Genomic DNA, 19,513 nt, shown 5'->3' on the forward strand with positions numbered 1-19,513 from the left:
CTGCAGACTGACTCGCTTGTGGTAGCTAGGAGGATACGTTTCACAGCCTCGTAGAGGGGGGTTATTTTGTATGGAGGGTTGGACAATGTTGAGGGGGGGATTGAAAACACTTCTGGACTCGGTAGGCAGCTTCATGACGTCTGTATGCGGGGCAAGCTTAGGCTGTGGTTGGGGATGGTATCTAGGTACAACAAATGAATATTTGACGCAGACACGTCAATTGATGCAGTGATGTAGCCTGTAATGACTGAAATGAAGTCTCTTCAATATAATAGTGTAGTGGAAGAAGTTGTAATAGCCTTTAGAATCTAGTTATATAACTTGCTGGTGGGCAGAAGAGATGAGCTAGCTCTAGGACTATATTTAAACTGATAGAAGCCATCCTTCAAATACCAACCAAAATTGGGTCTTGAAGAAAAAGAGATATATTAAAAAAGAGGTATAATCATGACCCATCAAGCGACCGGCTTGTTGCCTTGCTTTAATGGCGCGTAGATATTTGTCCATAGCTCGTTTGCCTCTCCGAGGTAATATGTCAGGCTGACATCTGCCATACCGCTTTCTTCGTCACCTTCTATTGTCTCCAGCTGTGAGATGATATTCTCGAGGCCAAAAGCCTTCCCGGTAGCTTGTGTTGAGCCTGCCTCCAACATGACATTGACGATATGAACGTGGAAGTGGTAGTAGGTAGGCTGGTCTAGATTATTATCAGCACTGTCGAGCTAGAAACAATATAATCCTGAAGATCATGACTGCTAATTCGTGACTTACAATGAACGTAGAGCTTGAGCTGATCCTGTTCAAGATCCGGGTACATTTTCACCGTCCCCTCGAGCAATCGTTGCCTCAGGTACTTCAACCACGGGATGTGCTTCTTTTTGAGATCCCGAAGGCTCCAGATATCCCTCCGCTCCACCAGGGCCAGTAGATGAAGTGAATTCATGGTCTTCCGGTCCCAGTTCAAGTCTGGAAGCATCAGGAAGCCATCTGCAGGCCCATGTCCTTTGTCCCTGAGTATCACGTCTTCCTGTTCTGTTCTACCCTCGAGGATATTAAACACCCAGTTCAGTCTCCCCTCTTCACGCTTGGCATTCATGTATGGCCTGATATGGTCACGATATATTTCTGGGGTTTCCGTTACCATGCGGAGAATCTGAGAGGAGTATTTCTTGATATGCTGTTCCGTGCATGGCCAGATGAGATTTATTTTCACGTCGTGCGCGGGAGATTTCTCGTCTCCTGGGTGTGTAGATGCGAGATACCAGCGATAGATGTCGTTGTCGCCCAGGTTTTGGACGTGCATGATTCTTGTCTGGAACGCTTCGATCTGCTCGCGGGTTTCGGCGACGAATGCTGTTCGCTCCAAGATCAAGACACCTTGCTCTCCGTCTATTTTCCCATGAACAGCTATCCGTCGGCCGTTTTGGTCTGTTCCCCAGTGTCGCCAGAATCAGTCTTAATAGCCCGGCGTAGTTGGTGAGTTATACTGACCTTGGCTTAGCAACTGGCCAACTTCAAATCTCCCAACCAACTCCTCCGTCAGAGCTTTCTGCTCGTTATCTCCCGCCCTCATTTTCTCTCTTTCTCAAAGACTCGCACGACAGTTTGACAGACTAAACCAAGAAAACCACAATGGAGGGGTCAAGTTTCCTTTTTTTTTTTACCCCGGATTCGTGCCACTTCCCGGCAGAATCGAGGGGCGGTCAGGGCCTTATCTACATGGCCGGCGCAAAATCTTTTGCTATCAAGAGGAGATTATGAAGAGAAAAAAAAAAGTCGACCTCGTTCATAACAGCCAAGCATTGCTCTCGATACTGGAATTATTTTCTCATTTATATTTATCGTCTCTGAACTGCCGAAATGTCTGCCATTGGATCCTTGATTTTCTGCACTGATTGCGGGAATCTACTTGATGAATCGACTGGCGACGCGACTGCCATTCTTCTCTGCAATGTATGCGGAGCGAGAAACAAAGGTACAGACAATCCACGAACCCCCTTCAAAGAAAGCCACTGACCTCTGTACCTAGATGCTCTTCCCAAGACCATCGTCTCCCAGTCCAAGCCGAGTGATTTCCCGTCGATACTCAGAGCGAAGAGATCCGCCGTCCAGACCTTGACTGCTGCAGACAAGAAGACAGAAGCCCTCGGCCAACACACTTGTGCGAAATGCGGGAGGAAGGAGATGTACTTCACGACTGTACAATTGCGTAGTGCGGACGAAGGCAGCACAGTCTTTTATACATGTGTTTGCGGCTATAAGTATGAAACCCTGCTCTCCTATACACAGCGCAAAATATACTAATAGTCTGTTGCAGGGAAACGGTCCAGAACTGAGTGATTAGCAAGTCGGAGAGAAGAAGAAAAAAAAATAGAAAAACAAAACTGATAATCATGCTCTGCTTACTAGAAGCAGACAGACTTAATGCCAGCGACGTCATAAACTTACATAGGAAGCATCCTCATTTTTCTCACATTCATGTCGATTTTTGCTTGGAGTTAGCATCAGAGGATGGGCTTGAATGCATCTGTTTTGATCATGTCAATCGAGGCCAATTTGAAGGGTTTTTTTAGTTATTGCAAATCAAATGGGACCTTACGACTTCTGCAAACTTCAACCACTCTTCCACCCCTTTCACAAACGAATCATCCGTAGCAGGGATCGCTTCGTGATCCCAAACGAGCAGTTCATCGAACGTGGCCTGCTGTTCAAGGATTTTGACGGGCTCCTCGGGTTCGACATCCAGATCCTCAATGCTATGGTTATTTTGCTTCACCGGAAGGGTTTTATCGGTTGTGATAGCGACAACGCCTGCAGACCAAGGAGACAACCATTATTAGTCTGCTTAGAATACAGTTACAGCTCGTAATATGCATTGCATACCTTGGTATCCCTCTGGAATCGCAACACGCCGCCCTCGAAGTTTACGCCCGCGGAAATACGCAATCTGGAGGCCTAGAATGAGCAAAAAAAGTGTTAGAGATATCAATTCCCGTTCATGTCTGAATCTGAAAAACTGGCTAGACCTACCCTTCTCGTCTGTCACAGGAGTCCAATACCGGCTGATATTGTCGACGGGGCCATCATGGTGAATGCGACACGGCAGTATGTTGGGCGTACAGCAATTTGGTGATAATTCCTCTGTCGTAGAAGATGCTTCTTTCTGCGCTGGTTGAATAGCAAACATGATTGTTAGGGATCGAGTAATATGATTGCGAATTCAAAACGGGCCTGAACACTGCTAGTAACTCAATTGACGGGCAGAATTACGAGTAGCAGGAAAGAGAACTCCAGAAACCGTGTTAGCCGGAGGTATCAAAGGCCTTGGTTTGATACTCAAGATGTGCTCATTATTAAGAAGTCTCGGACGCGACGCGTTGGCGTGAGGTGCTTAAAGAGTCGCTTATCGCTGTTATCGTGAAAAATATTGATATGGCTCATGGAGTAGCTGGTTATCAGTTAGAATATTTGGATTCTCTATGCTATAAAATAATAGTAGAACAAAATATTTTACATGGTAAACAGTACCGAGATGTCCTTCTGGTCCATGATTATACTCTTATGTACAATTTTCTTTTGCATTCTCGGAGCAAATCTTCATTGCAGCTTCGGGGTATAAGTAATGACAGATATAAAATCGGAGAGATCACCTCTTCCGAGTCTTCTTCTTCTTCTTCTTCTTTTTCTTTTGTTCATCTCCGTTTTCCTTTGTGTCGACAATCACTCTCACAGGCCATTTCTTCGCATGCTCTCGCTCAAACGCATCTTTATCCCGTCTGTAAAGAAGCATGGTGGCTCGAGCATCTTCCACGCTTGAATGCGCCCCTTCCTGAATGGTCAAGCCCAGAAACTCCGAGGCTAGGATTTTCAATCGTGGGGAACCGCCTCCTGCAACCTTTCGGTAGGGTGGATGCTTGCTTGTATCTCTGATGTCGCGTTTTGGATGGCTGAACAGAAGAGCATCCAGGTCATTTCTCAATGCATGCCCCACCAGGACTCGACCGTCGAGGATTTCAGCAACATCTTTCTGGACCTGTTCGAGTGACCGAGCGTTCACCATGTGTTTGGGGCTGATCCCGCTGACGTGTGTCCGCCAATCCGTGACCATCTCTTTCGGTCGTACGTACGAATCGTATACCTGTTCACCATTGTAGTTGACAATACTGACGCGCGCAAGAGCTGAGTCGTTATCGGGGTTGGGGCCTACGCCCACCATTTCGCAGTCCATCGCAACGTATCTGCCTAGTTCAACACTGTTGAAAAGTCAGTGTCGGCTGGTAGGAAACGAAAACGATCCTATAACATAGTCTCTCACTTTTTAGAGCGCCCTTCATTGACTTTTCCGATTAATGTGTCCTTCTGGTGGACAGAGACTGTAGAATTCCTGCGCGACGTCGTTCTCGATGCAGTACCCGTCTCGGTTCCATCTCCTGTTTTCTCAGACATTTTTCCTTTTCTTGTGGATAATATGCGGCGCCCCGACTGATTTCCCTCTGAACGGTCTGTCTTTCTTCTCTTCACTCCATTGTCGGCTTCGCGCTCGGAAACCTTGCGTTTGGTGGCTGTGGACTCGGAGGGTTTTGTCTTCTTAAGCGTCTGCTGGAGCTTCTTCCAATTGCTGGAGAGGCCTTTGATATCCATAGCAATTAGGATAGGATTTTACAGTTTCATGATGCAGTATTGCGGTGATATTTGGCAGGCTCAGAAGAAAGTTGAGGTTGTTAGCAGTTAGTTACTGGATCCTACTCCGCTGGAAAATTTAGAGACATCCGGGCCCACTTTGTTCTGGCCGATAGTCAAAGATGAGAGAACTACAACACCACCAAGGAGTATAAGAAAGGGGTATTTCGACTCTCGTAGGTGTAATATTGATGTATTAAATCTATAATTTAATAGCTGTATATAAAATCTGCTGATTTCTTCTCATAGAAATATCCCAAGGATCTTCATTCATCTGGGTATGAACTTTTTGTTGTATAAACAGTCAAAAGAGATAAGACAAAGTATATGCAATCCCATTTATACAAACGCCAACTAGGAAAACCAATCCATCGAGTTCACAATGCTTCACATGCCAGGGATCTGAAAGTCCTTGTGGGTCCACTTCTCTGTAGCCTTCCTCTTTGCCTTCTTCGCCTGCGTTATAGGCTTACGAGATTCGAGTTTGCCTTGAACAATCAAGGTTCTGAATCGGTCATCAAGCAGATTACCCTCTGGTTTGAGTAAACGAAGAGAATCTTGCAGTTCTTCCGGTAGCACCAGCTCCAGAGGCTTGGAAGGAGCCCTATTTCTAGTTAGCAAACCCACGCAGGTCGACATAGCGAGCATCGATACATACGCTAATTTGCCTCCAAAGGGACGTCGACGCAGGTCAGTGTCATCCCCTTCCTCCGAATCGTCGGCATCAGAGTCTTGAGCAGGCTCCTCTTCTTTCTGTTTGATACGTTCGGCGATGGCTTTCGCTTGTTCCACTTGCTGCTCCTTCTTGTCCATCTGGGCGTCCCACTTGGCCTTTCTTTCTGCCTCCTTCCGTCTCTTGATCTTGTTTCTCTGAGCCTTTGTCTTTCTCTCCGGCCGTTTCTTGTTCAACCACTCGGGCTTCTCGTACTCGCTTTCGAACCCTTCCCAAGCGCTTTCATCGTCCGACTTTGCCTCGTCATCGTCGTTTTGAGCTTCAGCAATCAATCGTTGTCTCTCTTGCTCCTTGCGCTCCTCTTCAAGACGCTGCTTTTCGGCTTCGAGTTCTTTTTTGCCCTCTTCGTTGAGAAGACGGTCCCAATCTTCGAACGAGGGGTTATAACTCGTCCCAGCGGTCGGTTTCTTGACGGAAGGTATCGGCTTTCCGTTGGCCGCGAGCGAGACTGGTGCTTCCTTCAATGTAACTGGGGCAACAAACGGTTTCGGTTTCTCCAAAAAGTCGAACCGCGGATCCTCCATGGGCGCCGACTCCTCGTCGTTTGCCCATGGGTCATACAATTCATTGCCCGCCGTTTTCATAATAGGGTTTGCCTCTTTCGCAACCTGCTTCAAACGAAGCCATTCCTTGCGGCTAACCCAGTCACTCTTCTGTCTCTTGGACTTCGGCTCAATCACTCCATCAGTAACTTTGGAGTTCAAGCGCTTCCTTGTATCAACGCCCGGAATCGCGGACCTTGCCGCTAGAATCTCGTCCGCCTTCAGAGGCTTGTGGTTTTTCTTAACGTAGGCGCGGATTTCGGCAGAACCAGTGGTATCAATGGTGAACAGTTCTTCGGAAGGCTTCTCTGATAACAGACCACTGTTACCCACAGTATAGAAATTAGTAAACTGTAACGTGACAATATCATCGGCCTTCCAAACCCTCACCCTTTGATTTCTTCATCTTTCAGAACTCGGAGGCCCTCCTGCACCTCCGTGACATCGACATTTTTGCGCCAGGCCTTCTTGCCCTTACGGGAAGGCTGCTTGAACTGTTGGGGGGCTTCCACAGATGGCGACATCCTGAAAGAACGAAAAGACGATTCCTCAAAGCCCCGAGTGGCTATTCTGATAAGAACGATTCTTTCCTGCGCGGGAAATTCCAAAATTCTGGATCCATTTTCTCGGCCCCGCGCTAGTGCGCTTGTCGCGCTAGTTCTGGCGCGGCTATCGCACCGCTTTCCCGTCCAAGACTTCGCAATCCTTCATGGGCAACTTCAGGAGACTGCCACTTTTGACGACAGCTTTTGCGCTCCTGGCAGCTCGTTGTTTGCTTCGCTGAGAGCTGAAATATTACCATCGGTGCTGTATCTCATTTTTACACGTTCTTCTCTCGGCGGCTTCCCGCCGAAATATAGCACACGCCATGCCAGTCGTCAAAGGAGGTGTTTGGACCAACATCGAGGATGAGGTTCTCCGTGCAGCTGTCTCCAAATATGGCCTCAACCAGTGGGCTCGAGTATCATCGCTTCTTGCAAGGAAAACCCCGAAGCAATGCAAAGCTCGCTGGGTCGAATGGCTAGATCCCGGTATCCGCAAAGTGGAATGGTCTCGTGAGGAAGATGAAAAGCTTCTACACCTGGCGAAGTTGATGCCCACACAGTGGCGTACTATCGCGCCTATTGTGGGCCGAACAGCAACGCAGTGCTTAGAGCGCTACCAGAAGCTTCTTGACGAAGCCGAAGCTCGCGAGAATGATGAGCTCGGGCTGGGTGGACCCGGAGCTGAATCGGCCGCTCCCAGCGCCGATGACGTTAGAAGGTTACGGTAAGCTTTAATCATTATTTCAGTGTATATATATATATATATATACTCGCTGTGCTGATACTGACATGATGAAGACCCGGCGAATTAGATCCCGATCCAGAGTCCAAGCCTGCGCGACCCGATACGATTGACCTTGATGAAGATGAGAAGGAGATGCTCAGCGAAGCTCGTGCTCGCCTGGCGAATACCCAGGGAAAGAAAGCTAAGAGGAAGGCTAGAGAACGTCAGCTGGAGGAGTCGCGCAGATTAGCAGTACTCCAAAAGCGCCGTGAGCTGAAGAACGCGGGTATCAACATCAAAGTCGCCACCCATAAGAAAGGTGAAATGGACTACAATGCAGACATCCCCTTCGAGAAACCAGCCGCGCCGGGATTTTATGATACGGCAGAGGAACAATCTAGGAACGAGCGGCAGCGCGAGATGTTCGACCCTCGGAAGCAACAGCTAGCGAACAAGCGCAAAGGCGACCAAGAAGAAGATGCCGAACGCAAGAAGCGGAAAAATGATAAAAATAGCAACTCTGCAGCGTTTGCTGCTGCAGCGAGAGCTGGGCAGATGCAGAAGATCCGTGAGGCAGAGCAAAGCATCAAGCGAAGAGGTCTAGTTTTGCCTGCTCCTCAGGTCAGTGAGAGCGAATTAGAAGATATTATCAAGATGGGGATGGCTGGCGACAGAGCAAGCAAGATGGCCGGCGACGAAGAGACGACCAGAGGGCTTCTGGGTAATTACTCTGCGATCGTTGGTGGTACTCCAATCAGGACGCCTCGCGCACCTCCTGAAGAAGATCATATTGCCAATGAAATCCGGAATATCAGAGCTCTCACGGAAACACAATCGTCTCTTCTTGGCGGAGAGAATACGCCTCTCCACGAAGGAGGGTCATCGACGGGCTTTGACGGCATCGCACCTCGGCGACAGGAAATCGTCACGCCCAATCCTATGGCTACTCCATTCCGACAGGCCAATGGAGTAGGCGCCACACCTATGCGCGGAGGGGTTGGCCCCGGAGCTACCCCGTTGCGAACACCCAGAGATCACTTTGCACTGAATCGTGAGGGTGAAGGCGGACAGCTTATCAGCAGTACACCACGAGACATTCGGAACCATGAGAACTTCATGCGCCAGCAGATCAGGAGCAAGTTGGCAGCTCTTCCGAAGCCCAAAGAGACCGAATGGGAGCTGGAAGAGCTTCCCTCGGAAACCGCAGAACCATCTGTAGCAAAGGAGTTTCTAGACGAAGACTCTGCAGTGCGTGACCAAAGGGAAAGAGAGGCTCGTGAAAAAGCCGAGCAGGCCGAACGCAAACGTCAAACACAAGTCTACCAGAGATCTTTGCCTCGCCCCAGTATTCTAGATATCAGCGCGTTGATGCACCGAGCCTCGCAAATTACAGACCCCATCCGCAGTATGGTAGCCAGAGAAGCTGCGATCCTCATTGCTAATGACGCTCGGAAATTCCCTGTACCAGGCTCCAAGATTGAAGGGAAAGCCCCCAAATTGGAAGTGCTGGACGATGCGTTAGTCGAAGCGGCACGCGCAACTGTCGCGGCAGAGATCGCTTCCTCGCAACAGGCGCAGGAAGAGTGGCAAATCACTTTCGAGGATTCCTGGACATCGACACACTCTACATCTCTACCGGGCCTCTCAAACTACGCAGATGAAGACGAGGATGTTTTCCAGCAGGAGCAGCGCATGATCAACTCCTTCGACAACGTACAGGCTTCGCTGGTCGCCACAGCAGAACGGGGCAACAAAATGGAAAAGAAACTCGCTCTGCATTATGGAGGGTATCAAAATCGTGCGAAGGTGCTGCGCTCCAAGATCGTGGAGGCAAGCACTGCTCTCGAGAAGGCCCAGGATGACCTTGAATCTTTCCGGACCCTGCAGATTTCCGAGGAGTCTGCTTTGTCTGGTAGACTGGAGAAATTGCGGGATGAAGTCGCGTTTGTCATGAGAAGAGAACGGGAGGCTCAAGAGATCTACAAAACTCGACAAGACGAGCTCGACGGGCTAATCGCAGGGACGGGGACCGCGGTAAATGGCTGGCACTGAACCCTTTGTTCATTCAATTAGGATTCCTTGTTTCATAAGTCTATGTACAACACGCTGTCGGAGACCTTTTTCTATATCGAGGCTGTAAAGTAGGTATTCCTCAACAAGACTCTAATCCACCGAGATTTAATTCGGACATGAAGTATTTCCTTGTAGACCGGTTTTCTAGAGCAGTCTCTCTTGCTCTCCAACTATAGTTATAGTCTGTTCTACCTACCAGCCATACTGGCCGGGTGCGGTGGATGGCAAAAATGCGGATGACCCAGAAAAAGACCATCCGTTCTTTTCCAAGGCGGTCTCCTCCCGAGTCCATTTCAGCCAGACATCACCACCCGCAGACTCAAGACGATCCCATCTCCGATCTGTTGGATTCTTCCATCCCCACGGACTATTTCCATCGCGAGAAAACAGCGAGCTCGACTGGAAATCGGCGATCGCTCGCGATGGGGGGCAGAGATGAGACCGCAGGCACCCCAGACCCGGTCGAGAAGGGGTTCGCCACCCTGAGCACTTTGAGGTGAGTGCGAACCCGACGTGAATTAATTCTATATTTCCCTGCAGGCTGTCTTCTGGCCTATGGTTTGTCGGTCGCATCCACTAACATTGACGATAGGGTCGGTGTGAAGGCTATGATCCAGAAGGTCGGTGGTTTTTCCCTGGTGGTTGTAGCGAGCCTTGACGGCCGGTCACGTGATGGGTATCAGGCAAAGAGTGGAGGTTGAGACTGACTGTATTGTAGGATGGAGAGCTACGAAAGGCAGAGATCCTGTCTATCCGGCAGCGGAAGGATGGCCCTACTTTCTAGTAAGTTTGGTTCTACTTGCTTGGTGGTTCTCCACGGTATTTGTTTGACCATTGATTCTAGTGTTCATTATGTGGACTTCAACAAGCGTCTCGACGGTAAGCTGAAGTTCAGTCTTAGTGTTGCCATGCAAGGATACTAATACCAGTCCTCTAGAATGGGTTGCTGCAGCAAGGGTCGATCTGTCTCTGGAAGTCGAGTGGCCTCAGCCAGAGAAACCAGAGAAGAAGAAGACCGGCGCCGCCAATAAGGCACCAAGTAAGAACACTCAGAAGCGGGCGCGAGCTGGCAGTCGCGATGTCTCTGCAACGCCAGATCTCCTCACTGGCAAAAACGTCAACGTGGGCAAAGTGCAGCGGCCTTCCAAGGCTGGTGGGAAGGAAAATCGCGATGGTACACCCGTGACCGTTTCTCATCTGGGTTCTGAGGCAGCATCTGCGCCCGACTCTGAGGATGTCGACATGGTTGATGCCAGCTTCGACACCAAAGCTGCCAAGGATGAGGAACAGGTCATGGAGATGTCCCGCGAAGAAGAGATCGAGAGACTCCGGACGAGTGGCAGTATGACACAGAACCCTACCGAGATCCACCGCGTTCGCAACTTGAATCGTTTGCAAATGGGCAAGCATGAGATCGAGCCCTGGTACTTTTCGCCATATCCTGCCTCTTTTACAGACGTGGACATGATCTACATCGACGAGTTTTGTCTGAGTTACTTTGACAACAAGCGTGCCTTCGAACGACATCGATCCAAGTGCACCCTCGTCCACCCGCCGGGTAACGAGATTTACCGGGACGACTACATCTCCTTTTTTGAAGTGGATGGCCGACGCCAGCGGACCTGGTGCCGGAATCTCTGTCTTCTCAGCAAACTGTTCCTCGACCATAAGACACTCTACTACGACGTCGATCCCTTCCTGTTCTACTGTATGACCACCAGAGACGAGACCGGGTGTCACCTTGTCGGCTATTTCTCCAAAGAAAAGGATTCGGCAGAAGGATATAACCTGGCTTGTATCCTCACGCTTCCTCAATATCAAAGACGGGGCTTCGGTCGTCTCCTCATGTCCTTCAGCTACGAACTGAGCAAGCGAGAGGGCAAGTTAGGGTCGCCCGAAAAGCCGCTCAGTGATCTCGGTCTACTGAGTTACCGTCAATTCTGGCGTGAAACTCTCGTCGAGTTACTGATAGAACCAGGCCGGGAGGCCATCAGCGAGAACGAGCTGGCATTATTGACCTCCATGACCGAAAAGGACGTTCATGAGACGCTGGTCGTTCTGAATTTGCTCCGATATCACGTGAGTCTCTCCTTCTCCTTCCCCCGGGGAGGTGGATAAACATCGTCACTAACAGGACTGCGCGCCACAGAAGGGAAACTGGGTCATTGTTTTAACAGATCAGGTGGTGGACGAGCACAATAAGCGCGTCGAGAAGGAAAGGGCCAAGGGGTTCCATAAGATAGATCCCGCACGTCTGCAGTGGAAACCCCCTGTGTTTACTGCGTCCAGCCGGACGTGGAACTGGTGATCGATCAGATTTCTCTTCAGTATTATCCCGTCTTCCCTTTTTTGCACCATTTCTTATACAATGGGGGGGGGGGCGTTCATTCGGGTGGAGTTGAGTTCATTGCCATGGTTGGATTTAGCGTGGTTTGAGGCCGGTGTAAAGTAACTATTGTACTCTTGATCTTGATATTCTAGATTTATTTAAATCCTTACATGACTGTAATACTCCTTCAAGGGAATGCTTAAGTGGTTCATTATTGCTTATTATACAATGTTGGTGGTGTACAAATTGACCACTGTTGTTTGTTTCTATAGCATGAGGAATATATAAAAATTTCAACGATGCTGCCATCAAAAAGCCGTGCATTTTTCACAACACTATGCAATATGTACTCTAGTCCCAGGTTTCAAGATCTCCCCCATCTACCTACTCCTCCCTATTTACGAAGACACACAAAAGGAGATAAAACACCGCAGGTTTGGCTATTATTCGATCATCCTGGCCCCCAGAATGAAGAACCGTTCGAGCCGCACAAACCAGAAAGCGAGACATTACCTTGATCAATGGTGGATTTTGATTGATTTGACCAGTCCTAGAACCCATTTGGATTGAATAGATAGCCGGAAGGATAGTTAGACTAATAAGTAATGCAGGTGGCGGACTCTTGGCTCAAGAGTGCTAGGAATAAATGGGTTGTACGTAGCACAGAAATGGGAGAAAAGATAATGGTCAAAGGATATATTCATCCATACAAAGTTACAAGAGGGATGATTTAAGTAGGTAGGTAGTTAAGCCACAGAGTGGTGCATATCTTGCCCAACCAATCCAAGGTGAAGAAGGGTACTCTCTCAAAGTGAGTAAAAGTAACCGGAAAGGCAGAAAATCGAGAATGTTTGATGAAAAGGATAAAAGAGGAAATCAAATGAGAACGGTATTAGGAGAAGCACTGAACGAGAAACGGGAAAGCCTCATTGAAAAGAGCTCTCCCATCTCCACAACCATGGTTTATCAACACATCAAGGCAACGCTTAATAGATTCCTGTGTAATCCCACAGCAACCAGCCCCGTAAGCTGAGCCCATCCCAGCAATGGAAAAAAGAAAGAATTGCTCAGGACCACGAAGGTAAATAAATCATTCATGCACTTTAATGAGGTCCACTGTATGTTCGTGGGCCCCATGATGCGTTTCGTGACTGATGCCGAGGAGAAGAGCCGTTTCCATTCGTCTGTTGCGAAGAGGCCGGCTTCTTCGGGTTGGAGTTGAGGCTTCCAGACCCTTCGCGGGGTTTAACGGGACCTTTGCGAGCTTTGAAAGTGGAAGACCCTCGTGATCGTGGTGGTGGAGGTCCACCGGCTTTCTTTGGCAAACTGATGATTTTCGCCGCATTTGCACCGGGCAGGCGGATGGATACTCGGATATTTCCAGTCTGATCCTTGTCCAGGGAGCCGATTGAGAAAGGTTCAACACTGTGGACTTGCATGGGTCTCAAGTTCTTTGACCGCAAACGAGACTGTGGAGGCGGAAGAGCTGCTTGCCATGCATTCGCGGGAGCTCTGTGAGGGACATGAACGACAGGTAGAGATCCTGCCTCACGGTCTTCGAAAATTTCTTCTTCTTCCTCTACCCGCCTAGAGGTGACCTCAAGGTCTTCCGGGCCAAGGCCATCGTCCACGTGCAAGGGAAGAGATACAGAGACAGCAGCAATGTGTAGCTGGACGTCGAGAGGTTCTTTCGATGCAGATGCGACAGCCAGGGAGCTCTTTTTCTCAGGCACAGTCTTTTTTCCGAAAAGTCCATTGATCTTCTCTTGCCAGGAAGCAGCTGTCGATACGGGTTGGGGAGCTGCACGAGGCGGCGCTGCTACCATGGAGGCGAACGTGGGTGGGGGGGGAGGCGGAGAAGTAGCTTTGGGAGGAAGTTTGACGATGGGCTTGGGTGCGGGAAGATGAACGAGGGGTTTGTGTGAATCGCCTGTGAAGACCGGATGGCTCGAAACCTCTTCTGGAGGAGGGGGAGAGGGGCTTCGCATATAGCCCTCCTCTTCCGGGGACGGTCTCTTCGAAGGCTCGGCAGTGTGAGGGAAGAAGCGCGAACCTCGAATACCAAACGGCCGTGAGTGACTATCTGGGAAAGGCAGACCATCAACAGGATGATCGAACACTGGAAGGGAATTGGACGCAGGTGCATTGTTTTCACTCATGGTGATTCCGATGACCTGGCGTTGTCCGGGTTGGTCTCCAGTCCTAACCTGGCGCCAGGTCTCATTGAATGTGACCTGCAGCGAGGCTGGGCCCTCGCGAAGGGCCATTTCCTGACGAAGTTTCTCAGCTTCCTCAGCTTCCCTCTTAGCCGCAACAACATGGAAATTGTTCCAGGCAGCTGTTTCGCCAGCACCACGAGGCGGTTGCCATTGAGAGTGTGAACTGGGGGGTCCAATCGGGCCAGGGCGACCGATCGGGTTGATGGGTTCGTACGCTGCGTGCCGAACCTCTGGTGAAGGTAAAGGAGAAATCGAAGAGCTGTCTGGCTGGCTTCGTTGTGGGCCGTTGAACCTGTCGGCTCCTGCAAGAGCTGGTTGATCCAAGCTCAGGTGACCACGAAGAGGCAAATCGCGCCCTTGGAAGCCCCCCAGACCTTGTTCAAAAATGCCATTGCCTAACGTCTTGTCGCTGCTCAGCGGTTTCCAAGGATTTGCCACCGAGGATGCGCCTCCAAGCTTGGAGTTTGAGGTCCAAGGGGAATAGGTGTTTGTCACATTGAGTTTGCTTCTCCAATGAGGACCCTTCTCCTCGAATTTCGCTTCAGGGGACTTTTCCAAGACAGCAGTTTGGGTCTCGCCAGGTCGCCGGATTCCATTCTGGGAAATTGACTCGGCGTTGGATTCATTGGCAGGCGAAGATACCCGTCGAGGAGGCGGTACTTGAGCAGGTTTATCGGTAGTGCGTTCATTGGCAGCCACAAGCTTCTTCACGGCGTCCGGATGATGAACCTTCATCATGCCATATTGTTTTGGCTCGCCGGTGGGTTCAGGGACAGGAGGTTTTGGAGGGGAGGGTGAGACAACTGTAGTTGACGTCGTTTGAGTCGGCTCTGACTTGTTGGCATCTGTAACTTCCTTGGCTTTTGGTTTGGCTTTCTCCGGAGGTGGACCTAGAGCCTCGAGCTTCAAACGGATCCGTTCCCGTTTGGCGGCTTCCTCCTTCTCCTCCTGGTCTAGCCGGCGTTGACGAGCTTCCATCCTTTTTTCCTTCATAATCCGTTCTTGCAAGACAACCGGGTCCTCTTCCGGAGTGTGAGGCGCAGGGACTGCCTCTTCTGAGGCTGTAGAAGTTGTGAGTTGTCGTGTCATATTGTTGGCGTCAACGGAAGGGTGTGTCGGCCAGGGACCGTCAGGGCCATGTCTGGAAGGCGAGGCATTCCTCAAAGGCGCATCTCTGGCATGCATTGGCTCTTGAACAGCAGAGGGTTCGATTGACCCGTTGACTTGAGAGCCTCTCCTCATCTCAAGAGACCTGGGAGGTAAATCGGATCGGCCTAGTGACATACGACGACCATATGTCCCGCTCCCTCCGCTCACGTTGGACAGAGTACGGCGACGGTTCCAATGCTGTCCATCTTGGGCACTGGTTCGATGAGTTTGAAAGGCCGGGGAAGGCTCAGGTCCACTTTGTTCGCCATGCGGCCTTTGCAATACAGCAGGTGGACGAACGCCATGTTCGTTTCGCCAGCCTCCCCTTCTGGTCTCGGGAACGGGTTCGTACCTACCCGACCTAGAGTTATAGAGCTCCCGCGGCCCACCGGGTTGACTATCTCGCCAGTTGCGATTGAAGTCATCGGCCGCGATCTCTTTAGGGGGCATTGGACCACCGTAATTGTCGTGTGGGTGTGGCTCATTGAACGGAATCCGGGGAGAAATATGAGTCTGGGCCGCTGGGAGGACGGGGGAGATTCTTTCCACAGGAGGCAAAGGTGCCCACGGGGACTTGGAAGGGACGGGAGCAGGGCTCGTAGATGTTGATGGCAGTTTATCACCGGCTCCTTTACCCAGGATGGTGGCACTTTTTGCTTGTCGCTCAGCATTTGCCCCAAGCCTCAGGACCGTAGGATTTGGTCCTATTGATGTGACAGACTTAGGAGCAGCCTTCGCAGCTTCTGGAATCGAGGCAAGCTCAGGTGACGGCGGTACGCTATTTGATTCTTGGGCCGTTTTATCATCCTGAGCGGGAACAGACGTATCCGTATGTGTGAGAGTGACTTTCGTTCCGTCAGTCCATTCTATGGTTTCGGGAGCCCAGTCATCCTCGTCGTCATCAATATCTGCCCACTTGGCCTCTGTACCGCCACCGTCTTCTTGAATACGAGATGTCATGTGAATTCCGTACTGCTGCTTCAACTCTTCGTCGGTCAGGTGCTTAGGGGGAGTCGGTTGAACCGCTAGAAAAAAGGCAAAAAGAAAATGTTAGTCAACATGTATGCTCTGAGAAGACAAGTTCTAACGTACGTCGGTTCTTATTCCAGACCTGGTTAGGGTCAGGACCACCTCCGCCGGACTTGATACCACCTGGACCAGCCTTGGAGAGGGCATCACGGAGGCTGCTCGTTGTCTTTGCAACCAAGCGAGGTCGCGAGGTGGGTGGAAGTGTCCCTAGAGAGGTCGTGGCGGACATGGGTGCTACTTCGATTAGAGATCTTCCATTTCCATGTTGCAGTAAAAAACCCCACGCACCTTTGTCAGGCAATTTTGACGGAGCGGAGGCGCCTGGAGCCTTGGGAACGGAGAATCTAGCGAACGAGACTGGTTTGAATGTCGCCAATCTCTTCGCAGACCCTGCACGTCCATGGCTTTTGCCGTCGGTTCGACTGGCGTCCGATTCGGAGCCACCTTGCGACGCCGTATCCTCTCCACCATCTGATAATGAAGAAACCCCATTTAATTCCAACGCTCGACTCGCAACCGCTCCCGGACCAGATTTGACATCCTATTTTTTTCGTCTGACTTAGCACTTGCGAGGCAGATATTCCGAGTCCGATCTTGACTCACCGTCGGCGGCATAGAACTATCCATTCGCTCTTCTCTCCCAGTATGAACTGTCTCCGCAGTAATCGCTTTCTCGTCCTCGTCAGTATGTTGGGTTTTTGCTTGTGTTTCGGTCTGCGCTGTTGTAACGGTATCGTTGATCTTCCCCACGTCCCCTCCAGCAGAAGGCTTATCCTTGGTGCTCGCAGGAACGTCGGAGGGCGAAGGGTCGCCGCCCGACAGGGTTTGATTTACCACATCGTGGCTGCTCTGCTCTGCCATAACAATACTCGAGCCTGTTGGGTCGTCGGGTTGCGACATTTGTTAGACATCTGTTCTGAAAAGTGGCAGAGCGCAGGGTGCAGCAATAAAAGACGGCAGGCAGATAGATAGATGTGCAGACACAAGTAAACTGAGAAATACCTATTATCAGGTATCAAAGATCGCCACGGTTGTTAAACTGCTGCGGTAGCCCGACTGAGTGAGCCTGGTATGAAAGGTGTGGCAGCGGACTCAAGCGGACGCACGGTCGCGAGTGTCTGTAGAAGCTATGGTCGAGAGAGCTGCTTAAGCAGATAGAATATCAGCAGTATCAGATAGCTAGGCCTGCTGCCCAGATAACCCGTGGGGGGGGGGGGAGGAATAAGATGAAGAGGGTGTCGGAAGGGTAATAATGGAAGTAGCACAGTGCCTGTACGTAAATGGGGTGATGGTTCACGTAGGTTCAGCCAAAGGTGAGGCGGCTGTTTTAGGCTTAGCGTACAACGAAAATCGAATGCTGAAGCCAAAACCCTGTGGCTGGAAGTTGAGAAGGATAAAAATAAGGAATCTATCTGTAAGGAAAATCAATAGTGTAGATATCAAGGTTCTATAACTCGCTTTCTCTACTGCTTCTTATATCCTCCTAGAGACTGAAATTTTGTTTGTGTCTGAATGTTGTTACACAGTCTTACTGCAGAGGCTGGTTCCCACAGCATGCCATCTACAAGATAATAAATTCGACAATGCTCAAGTTTCCTTGTAAACGGTATTCCTATCGAAACACGACAAATGGAAGTCTTTCCCGGTTCCATATTGCCTTGATGCTAGCCTGGACAATATGTACATCAATCCTTTTTCTGATTCCGAGAACGAGAAAGAGAGACTTAGTGAGGGTGGTTCTTGTGGTGGCCTTTTTGAGAAGAAAAGTCAGCAATTGAAAAATATCAGGTAGTAGAATGTCATGACATACGCAGGTGGAAGTAGTATTCCATGCTGTAGCCGAGGGTCAAGATACCAACAATGGCGTGAAGAAGAGCTGTTCAACAGAGATCGAAAAAAAATTAGAATAGATACAGCAGGGTTAATGGGTGGGACTCTTTGCTTACGCGCAGCAGAAGCGTTCTTGCCGAAGTAGCGAGCCTGGTAACGACCGATGAGCCCGGTGGCCTTGACCTCAGGGGCAGGGCCGCGGGGAAGGCTGGCGTAGAAGTTCACAACACGCTCCATACGAGCAGCATCCTGGGCAGCGCCGATGGCCTTTTGTTCACACAAGTCAGCTATTGTTGCACAGGCGATACAGATGCCCAAGATATGATGGATTCGCGACTTCGCGATATGGCAAAAGAGCCAGAGTCGACAGCGAAAAAAGAATCTGAAGGAGCAGAAAGGGAGTTGGAGAAATCGCTTACGTTGGGGGAGGCAATCTAGAAGTTCATGTCAGCATTAGAATTATTACTCTAACAGGCGTTATTGCATTTGAGGCGTTCTTACCTTGGGAGGAATCAAGGTCGAAAGACCCCGGCGGACGATGTAGCTCATCTTGTCCTAGGCAAGGTCAGTCAAAAATCCGCACCGGCCAAATTCATGTGCCAAAAAGGCCGCATTTCACAGACTAGACTTACTAGGATTCGACAGGCAATTGAGGGAGAGACAATTGATGACGACAGGCAAGAGTGAAGAGAGCCGGCGAGAAGCGGGTTGTCGGATGAGTGGTAGGTCGGGAGCCGCAATGCCGCGCTAACCGGATTCAGTTTTGCTCGACCTTGCCGCATACCTCCCAACGACGGACAACCTCGAGCCTGCAATTCAGCTTGACCACGACAGCACGCTGTTTCTGCCAGCATGTCTTTCCTCAGAACAACGAGCTCGGTGTGCTTCCGCGCAGGCAAGGCTGTCAGGCCTGTTAATGCTCGCTTTTTCGCTTCCAGCCCCGTGACTCGCGATGCACCGGTCAAGACTAGCCCTGCCGATGCCCCAACCACTCCCTTGAAGGAGAGCTCTCTCGCCAAAAAAGAGAGCCCGTCGGAGGCAATGGCTCGTCATCAGCCCGACTATGAGGCCCATATCGACCACGCCACCTCGTAAGGACTAATTGCCGCCTGTCTCGCTGGATTGCACTGACGCCTAGACTTTCAGGAACTTTTCCCCTGTCCCCAAGCGCGTGATGGATGGCAGCGAACCCGGGGACAGTGTTCCTGCTGCTGTCTTGTCCGGTGCTCCTGTCGATTTGCAGGCCCGTACAGTCCGGTATGCTGTGCCTGTCCCTCCATCTTGTCAGTGTTCGATTTTGCTAACTGGAATTTCTCTCCGTAGCATCTACCGCCCTACGAAGCCTGCGACCCAATCTGGAACCTGGCATGGCCACCACTGGCGGATGGACTGGGACATTCTGCAGAAGGGTCACCGATGGGAGAACCAGCTGATGGGATGGCAATCGTCCGCCGATAGCATGCAGGGAACCCATCTGAACTTCAAATCCAAGGAGGACGCCATCCTGTTTGCCCAAAAGCAGGGATATGAATATTTTGTCCAGGAGCCGAACGAGCGCAGATTCGTTCCCAAGGCCTACGCGAACAACTTCGTCCACGAGTCCAAGAAGCTCAAGATCATCAGGACGAAATAAACCCTGTTCCCTTGTCCTTATGTCATG

At 50.4% G+C, this 19,513-nt stretch overlaps 8 protein-coding genes across 8 annotated transcripts; 3 read left to right on the top strand and 5 right to left on the bottom strand.

Moving 5' to 3' along the window:
- Positions 1–414: 414 nt before the first annotated feature.
- Positions 415–1,573, bottom strand: ASPZODRAFT_166032 (hypothetical protein; the record flags this gene model as incomplete). Its single annotated transcript, XM_022726734.1, has 3 exons — positions 415–697; positions 772–1,428; positions 1,492–1,573. The coding sequence occupies 3 exons, from the start codon at positions 1,571–1,573 to the stop codon at positions 456–458; spliced, it is 981 nt and encodes a 326-aa protein (XP_022582470.1). The 3' UTR covers positions 415–455.
- Positions 1,574–1,765: 192 nt separating this feature from the next.
- On the top strand, positions 1,766–2,608 carry ASPZODRAFT_158805 (hypothetical protein). The gene is made up of 3 exons (XM_022726368.1): positions 1,766–1,975; positions 2,030–2,261; positions 2,318–2,608. Exons 1-3 carry the CDS (start codon positions 1,861–1,863, stop codon positions 2,334–2,336), a joined length of 366 nt encoding a protein of 121 aa, XP_022582471.1. The 5' UTR covers positions 1,766–1,860; the 3' UTR covers positions 2,337–2,608.
- ASPZODRAFT_131581 (hypothetical protein) lies at positions 2,033–3,339 on the bottom strand. Its single transcript, XM_022722794.1, has 5 exons — positions 3,031–3,339; positions 2,884–2,955; positions 2,600–2,811; positions 2,449–2,527; positions 2,033–2,332 (listed from the first exon to the last, which is right to left on the bottom strand). Exons 1-4 carry the CDS (start codon positions 3,185–3,187, stop codon positions 2,477–2,479), a joined length of 492 nt encoding a protein of 163 aa, XP_022582472.1. The 5' UTR covers positions 3,188–3,339; the 3' UTR covers positions 2,033–2,332; positions 2,449–2,476.
- A 131-nt stretch (positions 3,340–3,470) lies between these two features.
- Positions 3,471–6,535, bottom strand: ASPZODRAFT_158807 (hypothetical protein). Its single transcript, XM_022726369.1, has 5 exons — positions 6,346–6,535; positions 5,339–6,277; positions 5,072–5,284; positions 4,316–4,618; positions 3,471–4,253 (listed from the first exon to the last, which is right to left on the bottom strand). Exons 1-5 carry the CDS (start codon positions 6,477–6,479, stop codon positions 3,647–3,649), a joined length of 2,196 nt encoding a protein of 731 aa, XP_022582473.1. The 5' UTR covers positions 6,480–6,535; the 3' UTR covers positions 3,471–3,646.
- A 131-nt stretch (positions 6,536–6,666) lies between these two features.
- ASPZODRAFT_166036 (hypothetical protein) lies at positions 6,667–11,605 on the top strand (the record flags this gene model as incomplete). The annotated part of the gene is made up of 10 exons (XM_022726735.1): positions 6,667–7,224; positions 7,299–9,258; positions 9,298–9,365; positions 9,497–9,793; positions 9,838–9,855; positions 9,890–9,917; positions 10,016–10,080; positions 10,142–10,176; positions 10,235–11,376; positions 11,432–11,605. Exons 1-10 carry the CDS (start codon positions 6,824–6,826, stop codon positions 11,603–11,605), a joined length of 4,188 nt encoding a protein of 1,395 aa, XP_022582474.1. The 5' UTR covers positions 6,667–6,823.
- Positions 11,606–12,729: 1,124 nt separating this feature from the next.
- Positions 12,730–16,923, bottom strand: ASPZODRAFT_141517 (hypothetical protein; the record flags this gene model as incomplete). The annotated part of the gene is made up of 4 exons (XM_022724757.1): positions 12,730–16,019; positions 16,087–16,257; positions 16,312–16,564; positions 16,627–16,923. 4 exons carry the CDS (start codon positions 16,921–16,923, stop codon positions 12,730–12,732), a joined length of 4,011 nt encoding a protein of 1,336 aa, XP_022582475.1.
- A 662-nt stretch (positions 16,924–17,585) lies between these two features.
- ASPZODRAFT_131587 (hypothetical protein) lies at positions 17,586–18,528 on the bottom strand. Its single transcript, XM_022722795.1, has 6 exons — positions 18,486–18,528; positions 18,355–18,408; positions 18,273–18,287; positions 17,970–18,120; positions 17,834–17,899; positions 17,586–17,773 (listed from the first exon to the last, which is right to left on the bottom strand). The coding sequence occupies exons 2-6, from the start codon at positions 18,400–18,402 to the stop codon at positions 17,748–17,750; spliced, it is 306 nt and encodes a 101-aa protein (XP_022582476.1). The 5' UTR covers positions 18,403–18,408; positions 18,486–18,528; the 3' UTR covers positions 17,586–17,747.
- Positions 18,529–18,621: 93 nt separating this feature from the next.
- ASPZODRAFT_115302 (hypothetical protein) lies at positions 18,622–19,513 on the top strand. The gene is made up of 3 exons (XM_022721102.1): positions 18,622–18,944; positions 19,000–19,110; positions 19,177–19,513. The coding sequence occupies exons 1-3, from the start codon at positions 18,706–18,708 to the stop codon at positions 19,484–19,486; spliced, it is 660 nt and encodes a 219-aa protein (XP_022582477.1). The 5' UTR covers positions 18,622–18,705; the 3' UTR covers positions 19,487–19,513.

This window comes from Penicilliopsis zonata (assembly GCF_001890105.1).
Source record: "Penicilliopsis zonata CBS 506.65 unplaced genomic scaffold ASPZOscaffold_5, whole genome shotgun sequence".
Classification (NCBI taxonomy): Eukaryota; Fungi; Ascomycota; class Eurotiomycetes; order Eurotiales; family Aspergillaceae; genus Penicilliopsis; species Penicilliopsis zonata.

Excerpts from the sequence above, each read along its gene's own strand:
- ASPZODRAFT_158807 (XM_022726369.1), bottom strand. The coding sequence starts at position 6,479 with ATGTCGCCATCTGTGGAAGCCCCCCAACAGTTCAAGCAGCCTTCCCGT. Across the intron at positions 6,278-6,345 it reads AAAGATGAAGAAATCAAAGG|TGGTCTGTTATCAGAGAAGC; the intron begins GTGAGGGTTTGG and ends TGTGGGTAACAG. Across the intron at positions 4,254-4,315 it reads AATGAAGGGCGCTCTAAAAA|TGTTGAACTAGGCAGATACG; the intron begins GTGAGAGACTAT and ends ACTTTTCAACAG.
- ASPZODRAFT_131581 (XM_022722794.1), bottom strand. The coding sequence starts at position 3,187 with ATGTTTGCTATTCAACCAGCGCAGAAAGAAGCATCTTCTACGACAGAG. Across the intron at positions 2,956-3,030 it reads TCCTGTGACAGACGAGAAGG|GCCTCCAGATTGCGTATTTC; the intron begins GTAGGTCTAGCC and ends TGCTCATTCTAG. Across the intron at positions 2,528-2,599 it reads GGTTGAAGTTTGCAGAAGTC|ATGCATTCAAGCCCATCCTC; the intron begins GTAAGGTCCCAT and ends TGATCAAAACAG.
- ASPZODRAFT_115302 (XM_022721102.1), top strand. The coding sequence starts at position 18,706 with ATGTCTTTCCTCAGAACAACGAGCTCGGTGTGCTTCCGCGCAGGCAAG. Across the intron at positions 18,945-18,999 it reads CATATCGACCACGCCACCTC|GAACTTTTCCCCTGTCCCCA; the intron begins GTAAGGACTAAT and ends CTAGACTTTCAG. Across the intron at positions 19,111-19,176 it reads TTGCAGGCCCGTACAGTCCG|CATCTACCGCCCTACGAAGC; the intron begins GTATGCTGTGCC and ends TTCTCTCCGTAG.
- ASPZODRAFT_158805 (XM_022726368.1), top strand. The coding sequence starts at position 1,861 with ATGTCTGCCATTGGATCCTTGATTTTCTGCACTGATTGCGGGAATCTA. Across the intron at positions 1,976-2,029 it reads ATGCGGAGCGAGAAACAAAG|ATGCTCTTCCCAAGACCATC; the intron begins GTACAGACAATC and ends CTCTGTACCTAG.
- ASPZODRAFT_131587 (XM_022722795.1), bottom strand. The coding sequence starts at position 18,402 with ATGAGCTACATCGTCCGCCGGGGTCTTTCGACCTTGATTCCTCCCAAG. Across the intron at positions 17,900-17,969 it reads CAAGAACGCTTCTGCTGCGC|CTCTTCTTCACGCCATTGTT; the intron begins GTAAGCAAAGAG and ends TCTGTTGAACAG. Across the intron at positions 17,774-17,833 it reads GGAATACTACTTCCACCTGC|GCCACCACAAGAACCACCCT; the intron begins GTATGTCATGAC and ends CTTCTCAAAAAG.